Raw genomic sequence first — 11,258 nt, 5'->3', positions numbered from 1 at the left:
TTTCTTTCCCTCCTTGCCAATGTATATACATAAAATAAAAATATCCAAACATTAATAGCTTGTCTTCTGACTAAAAACTGTAAATGGGGATATATCATTCTACCAGTTTTTTAGCAGAACTCCCTTTTTAAAATCACAACTTTCAGTTTGGCCAACAAAGTAAAAATGGTAAATCACAAAAGGGTGACTCCTATGATATCTGATATTTCAAATAAATATAGTGCTGGTTGCTTTTAGAACAGAGTGAAATCCTGGTTCCATTGAGGTCAATGGAAGTTTTGTTATTTCATGCCAGACATCTGGAAAGGAGAATAAAGCAATATTCACAGTAAAAAGAGAGAGAAAGTCTTGCAAAGCAGAGTCCTCTGAAATCTTTTCCATTACTGTACATGCACAGTCTGCCTGCTATGTATCTCACCAACAGAGAAACATAAACAAGCCTTGCCTGCCATCCACCTGTATAATCTATTTCAGTAAGAATACTTCAAGCCCTGTCTGTCTCAGTGCCCTCAAGAAATGCAACCAACCTAATGTTTCCTAACTTGAGGCTGTATTTTGTAGTGGGTTTGATGTCTGGGGGCTTTAAAGTGTTTGACAGTTTCATGTCATTTAATTTATGCCATAAATTCAAGCCAAACCCTCACTGTATCTATTGGATTTATGCAGTCTTTCATTTAAACATTTGAACCTTTCATTGACCATGGAAATCACTGTAGCTAAAATTGTTCCCATCCCCCAGTTTCTTTTTAAATATTTCCCTGAAGGATTTATAAATTAGATCAGTAACTCCCAGAGGTCAGTTACTTTCCCAGTCAGTGAAGATTTGAGAATAGCAGATTCCAGTTATTCTGTGCATAGGAGTGATTGTGTCTTTTGACTGAAAACTAATGAAAAAGCATGTAATGATTTGTCTTGAAATGAACCTTTTCATGCTGCACAATTTCCCCTTGATTTTTTTGGGGCAAGATTTATTCTTCATGTGGATGTAGAAGATAATTTTTCCTGGAATTATATTTTTTTTCCAGCTGTTACACACATATGACCCTTCTTATACCAGGCAATAAAATATTATGTTACCTTTAGCAAGCTGAGTTACAAATATTTGGGCTTGTTATTTAATTGACTACACCAACATTCTCAGCACCTACCCTTCGGACTCTTGGGGGTCACAGATCCCTTGTAGAGTAACCCTTGCTGAATGAAAACTGCTATATACTTATATTTGAGTGTCACTTAAGGGAATGGGGCACATTCTTCCCTGGCTTACACCCTGTGCAATGTAATTGATTTCATTAAGGTTGCACAGGATTAACGTCAGAAAAGTGAGAGCAGAATTTGGCACAACATTAAGAACTACAGTAGCTGTCTGTAGAAATGTCTAAGTTATATTTCAACAAAAAGCAGTAAAAAAGTTTGCAAAAATGCTTGCAATTTTTCCCTCTCCTAGTTTTCCATCCAGCTCTAATATCTGTTGAAGGACTTCACCTTCATCCTGCTCTCACTGAGCTAGACTTTGATACCCTTACTTACAATGCACAGTACCTTTTTCCTTAAGTATCCTGTTGACTTCAGTAGGACCACCCCTTCAGTATGAGTAAAGTTATAATATGGCCCTTTGAAGTCAGTGGCAAAACTCCTATTTGCTTGAGTAAGTGCAGGATGTGGCCTCTGCACTGAACAATTGTACATCCTCCAGCAGAAGCTTTCAGAATATTAGGCTTAACTGGAGCCTTGTGAACATTCAGAATTCCTAAGAAATACATACTTAGCAGGAAAGCATTTAAATGTACTTAACCAAGGACTTGTCTATACTAGCAAGTTTCTGCACAGTAAAGCAGCTTTTTGCGCTCAAACTGCAGACATGTACACACTGCCAAGCCAGTTTGTGCGCAGAAACTCCTAAGTTGCAGCGCTGCAAAAAAAACCACCTCTACAAGAGACTTAAGGCTATTTGTGCAGAGGCTCCAGCGCTCTATTGCCAGTGTAGACACTTGATTGCTTTCTGCGCTGTAACTGGCCTCTGGAGCTGTCCCATAATGCCTCAAGTGACTGCTCTGCTCATTGTTTTGAACTCGGCTGCCCTGGAGACAGGCGCCCCGCCCCTTTCAAAGCACCATTGTTTCTGACAGCCGTTGCATGCTGTGCTGATCTGCTTTGGGACACACTTCCTGCCGCTGTCCGAACTTACAAGGCAGCATGGTGACACACTATCTATCCCCCAAAACACACTGTCTCTCTCACCCCGTCCATACACACACACACTCACTCTCTCCCTCTGCCCCCACTTCAGTTGAAAAGCTGCTGGCAATGTAGTGGGATGCCCATGGAACAACAGGATTGAGAAACCTGCATCATGTGACACTGTGCCTGCCCCATGAGGCATTGCAAACCCTTCCCAAAGCACCCTGCAGCCAGTTGCACAGTGGGATAGCTACCACAATGCACTGCTGTCTTTGCCGTTGCAAGAGCTGCTAATGTGGATGCGCTCCAGCATCACAAGGAGAAAAGTGTGGATATGCAACAGTGGTTTAATTCCAGCATTTTAATAAAAGTAGTATAACTTGTGGTGCAGAAACTTGCCAGTATAGACATACCCTAATTTAAAACCTATCAGACTCTATCTGGTATGTTCATTTTAAATTCATTTTTGAAAGGATTGTTGCCTTCCCAATTTTGACTGAAAATCTTTATGCATTTTGCAAATAAAGCTGTTAAAAGAAACTGTATACTTTCTACTGGCTGTGTGAGAGGAGTAAGCAAGAATTAAAGATCATCCCTGTGTTATTTGTATACTTACTCTCTTTCCTGATTTCTGGTTAATTTAAAAAAATATTGGATTTTTGTAAAGTCAACATTAATTTGCAGAGTCTGTCTGAAGAACAGAATGGAATTGTTTTTCCTCTGTTATAGTTTCAAAATGTTAGCTCCAGTATTACGTAACTATTCACAACGTCATAATCACATGTAGGGCCAAATGTTCAAAGATTGCTGTATTTTTCACACTTTAAGCAGTGGTACCAATGAGTATTTCAATTTTAAAATAACTTCCAGTCAATAGTTAGAGTGCCTATTTTTCCACTAGTTTAAACATGACTGATTTTTAATTTTTTCAAAACTAATCCAGAATGAGTGCTTGAAAAAGTTTATTGATCCTGAAAGCATTACTAATGGGCCAAAAACTACTGTAAGCCCCCTTTGCAAGTCTTTCAGGCCCAGATCCACAAAGGTATTTAGACTCCTAACTTTCAATGGAAGTTAGGAATCTAAATACCTTTGTGGATCTGGGCCTCAACACCTAATATCCTCATGGCTGCTAGACTTAAAGATTAAGGGCCCAATCTAGCTTCCATTGAAATAACGCAATTATTTGCGTTACTTCCCTAACGCGATATACAATTTAATAGTTGCAACTGGTTTCTAGATGTAGCATGCCTCAAGATAGCAGCTGCTAAAATCAAGTTTGAAATGAAAGTAGGAAGACGACCAAGATGGTATTAAAAATTATGTGATTTTAAGGTCCAATGTCCTGTGTCCTATCAAAGTAAGACAGAAATGCTTTGCACATCTAAAAAGCTGAAATTTCCAGCTTTGCAATAATATAAAACCTTTATTTCTAGCCCTGTCTGATGTCTAGTGAGAAATCAGATTTTATACCTGTAATTGCCTCTGTTTCAATGCTTTTGGCACATGGAGAGGACTGAATACAGAAAGAGACAGATCTTGGAACAATGTAATTGTCAATACTTGCTTATGGCATTTCTTCCCACTCTGGCATCTATAGCTGTAGCTGTGGCCATTAACCAAATCACAGTTTTATTTCATAGTTAGATGTTGATGTTTTTATGTCTGTTAGTGTAGAATTTTAGCTATTACAGTCGCATGCTGCAACAAGGTTTTCAGACAAAGCTAGAGTTACTCAGACCATAAGAAAACAGCTGACCAGTACTAGAATATTAATTCCATCAGTCTGATACCAGGATAATGCTTTTCAGCTAGTAAAAACAATGAAGCAGCAGGGCCTAATGAATAGAGTACTAGTCAAGAATGCAGGAACCTAAGGTTCTAGTTCTAGCTTAGCTGCTGTACAAGTCACTGCACCTTTCTCTGACTGTTTCCCTTCCTATCCTTCATCCGTCCTGTCTATTCAGATTGTGAGCTCTCTAGGAGAAAGACAGTCTTACGGAGTGTATGTAGAGGGCTTAGTGCAACGGGGCCCTGATCATATTGCCACCATAATACAAATACCTACCAAAATATCAACATAATATTTATCAGTAATATAACAAAGTTAATAAGACTATATTGATATTAGTTAATATTACTACTGCTAATATAACAGTAATTCAGTATTAATGTTACTCACATAGATCTTGTTCTTGCAATGCAAAATTAATGGGACAACACATGTAGGGGACCTAGGAGCTTGCATTGCATGATCAGGGCCAAAGTAATGGTGCTGTCTGATGGCACCCCACTCTTTAGCCAGATTTAGCTACCAACTTCGGCAGCACATTCACATACTTTTGCCAATTTTCTTAGTTAAAATAATTAAATAAAATTATGACCTCAGATGTTTTAATTTAGCCTGTTATTGAAACTTCTCTTTCCTGTATTGCTTATATTACTGGTATTATGCTGTGCAGTATCATGTGTTAGGGCCCTTTTGGAAAAGTTAATAAGTCATTCTCTTCAGGGCTATCACAAAGTGCTTATGCAAAGTCCTATTGTAAAGAAATAAGTAGCCCAAGTGAGAAAACTCAGAGCCAAGGTTGTTGAGTGTTCTCAAAGGAGGGAGTTGTTGGGGACGCTGGGGCATGGCCACTAGGTAACTCAAGGGGATGGAAGACCACGAGTGTTGATGAAGCCCCCTCGCACTAGGCCCAAGTGTCCTTGCCCCCCCCCCTTGCCTGGAGGCACTCGCAGCAGTTATGCATACGAGGCCCAAGTGTCCTTGGCCTCCCCGCCTGGAGGCACTCGCAGCAGTTATGCTGAGGATCTACAACAATATGTTGCAGAGTCAGACTGCCTGAAACTAAACAAGGCCAAACAGGGCAGATATGGAAGAACAATGCTGAATAAAGCAGCTTTATGTATGGTTTAACAAATGATACAGAGAACAAGGGAACTAGCTGGGAACTGGACTGGCTGGCTATATGGATACTTAGGGCACCTTGCTATTGGATAAGTATGCTGGGGAAAAGGATGTATAAAAGCCTGTGTAACTTCCTGCTCTGGGTGCAGGATTTGAGATTCTATTCTCCCTATACCTTTTTGCAGCTGCAAATAAACTTTTCTGCTTCTCCACCCCGTTGTGATTATTGGGTGTAGCACACCGGGTAGCAAACCAACCCCAGCTGTTGTTTAGCCTCTCGGCACTGGGTGCCAGCAACAGTATTATCCTGGTATCAGACTGATGGAATTAATATTCTAGTACTCATAGATGCTGGAACTACAGGTGTGGTGTGGGGGTGCCATAGCACCCCCGGCTTGAAGTGGTTTCCATTATAGACAGGGTTTACAGTTTGGTTCAATGGCTCTCCGCAACCCCACTATAAAAATTGTTCTAGCACCCCTCCTAGTACTATTCTATTATTGATCTCTAAGAATGGGTTAATGTGGCCACATTGCTGGTGACAGTAAAATATAACTAGTGATAGACATTGAGGGCATTCACTCAGCATTATCACCTAACACTACACCGTCAATGCTACCGACCAGCACTGTATTTGTAGCTAGGAGCCTGTGGCAGCAATTACAGCAGTAGCATCACAAAGGCACACAGCGCTCACGGCCTGTCTGACCACAGTAAAGATGGCTTCCCCCTAGCTCTCTCTCTCAGGTGAAGGGCCAGAGAATCACTTCCGCCCTTCTTAGGTCACGTGACGTTACACCGCTCTCTGCTCAGTGGTGGCTACGGCGGTTCGATGTGGACAATTCAGTCTGTTTTTCCATCTAAGCGGCCCGGACTGCATTGCGCTTTCTTATCAGTGAGAGAGAGCCCTTGAGTGTCTGGAGCGCGTGAGGGGCCTGCCAGGCGGCTTCCCGCCGGCCTCTGGGTGAGTCGGTAACGCTGGGGCCTGCTCTGCCAGACCCCGGCAGTCAGGGTGGGAAGATCCCAGCTGGGCCTCCCCCACAGCAATATGCCCCCTACTCTGCCCCCCCAACTATAGGCTCCCCAGCCTTACCCCCGCCTGCCCTAGCCCCTCCCAGCTACAGCCCCCTCCCGCCTCACCCCGGCCTGCTCTAGCCCCTCCCAGCTACAGCCCCCCCGGCCGCCTCACCCCGGCCTGCTCTAGCCCCTCCCCGCTACAGGCCCCCCTTCTCCCCGGCCTGCTCTAGCCCTGTTATGCCCATCCCCCATGTGTTGCTCCATGGCCTGTTATAACCGCCCCCCCCCCCCCCGAGTCCACTCACATTCACTGCCTGTCCAGCTTTGCCCCCCCCCCCATCATCTTCTTTATGCCCACCCCATCTTCTCTGCCATTCTCACTTTCTCTCTGCATATCTACTATTTTTTATACCCCCAGCTGGCCCATTTTCTCTTTTTCATGCCCCCCACCCCCAGTGTTTCCATTTTCTCTGCCCACACTATTTTATTTTAAATATATTCACTTAATAGGGGATCCTGCTTTCAGTAGCCCCCTCAGGGGCTGGATGCCCCTGACTTCACATTTCGAAAGACCCTAAACATTAAGGGTATATCTACATTGTGGCGCACCCTCTATTAACAAAATAATTTAAAATGACTTCTTAAATGGTTATGAGACTTGAGTGGTTAGGATTATGTAATACTCTAACCTACTGGGCCTGTTTTTCCCCCTCTCATTTATGCCCTTGTAAATCAGGACACCTTCCGCAGAAAACAGTGCTGTGATACCAGTATTAGCTCAGACTCAAGCCCAGTGAATTCCATTTTACTCTGTTTTAACTTTAGTAGTTGTCACTTTGTCCACAGCATTATTTGAAGTGTTGCCTCTCAGTGACAACCTGGATATTTCAAAGTAGCAGCTTATCAAACGACAGCCTTTTTTTTAATTTATGCTAATTTTACAATACTCGTTTTCTACTAGAAAAATAAAGACGTTTGTTTGTAAAGCTACCTCTTTGCCCCAATTGGGATCTTCACTATGCATTGCAGCTTCAAAGCTGCTGCTGGCAGAGTGGCATTTGCTCTCTTGCATTCGTTAAATATTATACGAACCCAAAGCCTTGCTAACATTTGTTCATTCCTTCCATGTACATGATGTGCATAGGTGATGTGCATAAATAGGTCTGACACATGTATCATGATGAATGCATTTCAGTATTTATCCCTTGTGCGCAGATGACATGTAGCTCTGCATCCCCCTCCAATCACCCTGATAGTGTTTTGTTACATCATAGCTTCTAATTCTAAATGCTTCAGTGACTGATGTGCTGACAGTTAATCAGTCCTCTGTGTCCCATAATACATCCTCTTAACTTTGCTTCCAAAGCCCAAAACTGTCATGTCGTTTATGACAAACTTTTTCTCTCCCTCATCTCTCTTGTCTGTGTCTGGCAATTGCCATATCATGGCGTCCAAATTCATCCTTTGTTTAACTTTGTATACACAGATCCATATATTCTCCTTAATCACAAACTACTGTTACAATGACAGTCCCTTTTAGGAGATCCAGAATGGGATATGCATGCTACTTTCTGTGTCCAAGAAGTCAGCGTCATATTGTATTGTCTCCTCGATCTACTTGATTCATCTTCATCTCCCATTCAAAATAGCCCTCCTGGGTTCCCATTTACACTCCTGTGTGCACTCTCGGATTGGCCCCCTCTATCCCTTTTCAATGATTCTGCATAATTAATCATGTTTTTATTTGTGATGACTTATCTTTCTCAAACTTTCATTCCTCCCCCACCTTTACAACCACTGAGTTCTGTAAATGTCACCTTAAAACTTCCTTTCCCCCTGTTGACTTTGAATACTGTTCAACCACTCAGATTTTTCCAGTTAATAATGACAGTTCTGCTTTTCATTTACCATAAAGGAGCTAAGAATTTTATTTTTCTACTTTGTGCTTTCAGTTTGAGCTCTCTTGATGGTAATGAACTTTTTGTTATTATTTTAAGGTCTAAATATGGCTTACAGAATTAGTTTAAATATTGTCACTATTTTACATAGGAAACTGAGGCACAGATAGGTCAAAGGTCACAGTAAATCAGGAGTGGAATAGACATCTACATATTCTGACTTAAGCTTCAGCCCTGCAAACTGCTCTGTACAGGTGCACTGCCATTGGGGTCACTAAGGCTGTCTACATTGCAGCTGAAAGCCAGCCCCCTAAACAGACTTGTGTTAGTGTGACTCACGCTAGCATGCTAAAAAATAACAGTGTGGACATTGTAGCACCGGTGGAGGCTCATTTTAGCCACCCAAGCTCAGATCTGGGGGCATGCAGCTATTTTTAGCATGCTAGCACAGGTTTGTCTACCTAGGCTGGGAGGCTCACTCTTAAGTGCAGTGTAGACATACCCTACGATTTTGCACAGGTGCAGGAATCTGCCTACTATGGAGCAGATTGCAGGATCTCAGCCTTAGGTCTCTGTGCTAACTATGCTTTTTTCTAATATGGACTAACATCTTTTATAATAGACCTCCTCTTCTTTCTTCCCCATAAACATACCTCTCTAGTTTAATTAGTAAGTTTCAGTATTGTAAGGATTGAGCAGCTGAAATCTCACTGTTTTTCCCTTCTGCCATTTAGAAAATCAATGAATTCTCCAGAAATTACATGTCTGAATTCTAAGACGCATGTGAGCATACTGAAGTATTGTATTTGTAGATACTTGGCAATTACTGCCAGACTCCCATTATGAAACTGATATTTAGATTCTAAATATTTATGAAGTTGACTCTTCTAATGCTGTTCTTTATTTATTTATTTTTTTACAGCTGGAAAAGCAATTGTCATGCTGTCTTATGTACAAAAACAGATCCAAACTTTACTGTGTTGTAAAGTAAACAGTGCTGCAGTGTAGTGATATTTGATTACAAAATTATAGCTGTGCAAATATTTCAAAATGAACAAAAGAACAAGCAGTGAATCACCTCTAGGGAGGTTAGTAAAATCTTATCGAACTCATCTGGTACATGTAACACTTAATAGATCGTGGCCATTTAACAAGGCTGTTGCCATAGAATACTCTTGGTATTTTTAAGTTCTTGTTAAAATTAAATACTTTCATTTGCATAAAGACTCTCAGCTCAAAAGATCTTGAAGTGCTTTACTGCTTCTTCTGCCTGAACTGTACATGACCTTTTGGGATGTGCAAAGCTCAGAAGGCACTTTGTACTTTGGCCACAATACATTAGGCTACTTTATTGTAGCAGGAAGGGTAAATCTGCTCTGTGAGACCAAAAGTGTGGGGTGGAGGGAGAGGCTAAAGTCTATGCATTTAAGTGTGGCAGAGCTGCTTGATTTCAGAGGAGCAGCTGTGTTAGTCTGTATTCACAAAAAGAAAAGGAGTACTTGTGGCTCCTTAGAGACTAACAACTTGAGCAACTGGTGAGTGCCTGTCAATGAGCTATGGAGTCACTTCTGCTCCCAATTTTTGAGTCCTATCAGCTCCTTCTATTGGAGCCATACAACCTGCAGGAGTTAATACAGACAGCCTATAACTCTGCATGGTTCTCAGCCTCAATGAAGGAAAAGGAATGTAATTTTCTTTTTTTTTTTTTTGCAAGCTTGCATAAAACAGGGCGTTTTTCCTTCCCTAATTTCTGGTGTGAGGTTTTAAATATAAATATAAGAATGGCTATACTGGGTGAGACCAGTGGTCCAGCTAGCCCATTATCCTGTCTGCTGACCGTGGCCAATGCCAGACGCTACAAAGGGAATGAACAGAACAGGGCAATCATCAAGTGATCCATCCCCTGTCGTCCAGTCCCAGTACCTGGCAGTGAGAGGGTTAGAGACACCAAGAGCATGGGATTGAATCCCTGACCATTCTGGCTAATAGCCATTGATGGACCTATCCTCCATGAACTTATCTAATTCTTTTATTGAATCCAGTTATAGTTTGGCCTTCACAACATCCCCTGGCTACGAGTTCCACAGGTTGACTATGGATTGTGTGAAGAAGTACTTCCTTTTGTTTGTTTTAAATCTACCCCCTATTAATTTAATTGGGTGATCACTGGTTCTTGTGTTATGTGTTTTCAGGTTGGTGGGATTCCTTCTAATTGCCAGGGGTTTAATGTGTTGGGGAATCCCCGTCACAACCCTGAGTATCCCTGTATTGGTTCCCACGTGGCTCTTACTCCTGGCACACTTACATTTGTTTCCACTTCATCATTTAATCTGGTGTCCTGTGTCATCAAACTAACTGTCTTTTTGAGTCACCCAAAATACAAAACTCTGAAATTAATTTTGGTGGTAGGGTTTGAATGGGACATCCGGAAGGGCATCTCTCCTATATAATATTAGTAAATATATCAATAACTTAGTTTCACTATAATTACAGCAATGGACTGACTTCTCTATATGAAGTTTAATATGCAAATTAACCAAAGGTGCCCAAATGACTTACAGGTCTTAGAAGATACTTTATTTTGAGAAACTGTCTCTGTGTTTGGATTCCAGTACTTGATAGTTTTATGAAAATGCTCAGATATCCTTTTCCTTTCAGAAAGATGTTAAATCGAGAATGTGATACAAGTGAGTAGTCTCATTTGGGCCACTAGGATCTGTACTATCCATATTGTAAAAAACATCATTACCATTACAGTCTCATCACAGAGGCATGGTCAAGCAGAGTGAATTCCCTTCTTGCCCCTAAAGGGGGCCCTCCATCTCAGGGTGGAAATACTGTACTCTGGTTTGGCAGTGTGAGGAAACTATTCCTGCTTCTGCCCATGGTGTGTCTGTTCTGCAGATGTAGGATTTCCATTTTGAAAAGCACTGATTGTATATTGTAGATATATTTTTAGTCTGTCCAGATCATCAGATACATATTAGTAAAAAGTCTTTAAGTTTACAAAATAGCTTGTCTTTAAACTAGAAGTACTGAATAAATCAAATGGGAATGTTGTAGGAATGCTGAATTTCTGAAACTGATTGGACAGCTTACTGGTGAGAAACTTCCTTCTTGGTGAAACTGGGTTCTGTGTAAGTTAATCTCTCCCCCCACCAAGTCAGGGCTATGTTGCGAGGCTACTGTGCAACCCTGTCCCTTTCCTTTATCCACCACCCAGCAGCCTGCAGTCACCATTCCATTCTATA

The 11,258-nt window shown here is 41.5% G+C and overlaps 1 protein-coding gene and 1 long non-coding RNA gene across 8 annotated transcripts in view; one reads left to right on the top strand and one right to left on the bottom strand.

The window, feature by feature from the left end:
- LOC122461649 lies at positions 1-1,987 on the bottom strand. The gene is made up of 2 exons (XR_006283727.1): positions 1,929-1,987; positions 1-299 (listed from the first exon to the last, which is right to left on the bottom strand). It is a non-coding gene; the product is annotated as an uncharacterized LOC122461649 (long non-coding RNA).
- A 3,878-nt stretch (positions 1,988-5,865) lies between these two features.
- Positions 5,866-11,258, top strand: part of MFF (mitochondrial fission factor) — a 36,029-nt gene continuing 30,636 nt past the window's right edge. For 2 of the 7 annotated variants that reach the window (XM_037908577.2, XM_027817352.3), the window contains exons 1-2: positions 5,870-6,056; positions 8,930-9,095. In XM_037908577.2, coding sequence (XP_037764505.1) covers positions 9,058-9,095 — 38 coding nt within the window. In that variant the 5' untranslated portion in view covers positions 5,870-6,056; positions 8,930-9,057. Of the gene's footprint in view, positions 6,057-8,929; positions 9,096-11,258 lie in introns of all 7 variants that reach the window. The other 5 variants (XM_043521908.1, XM_027817354.3, XM_037908578.2 and 2 more) reach the window with 5 other exon arrangements.

The sequence above is a fragment of the Chelonia mydas genome, chromosome 9 (genome assembly GCF_015237465.2).
Source record: "Chelonia mydas isolate rCheMyd1 chromosome 9, rCheMyd1.pri.v2, whole genome shotgun sequence".
Classification (NCBI taxonomy): domain Eukaryota; kingdom Metazoa; phylum Chordata; order Testudines; family Cheloniidae; genus Chelonia; species Chelonia mydas.
Note: the sequence above shows the minus strand (reverse complement) of the source record. Positions and strands in the feature narration are given on the sequence as shown.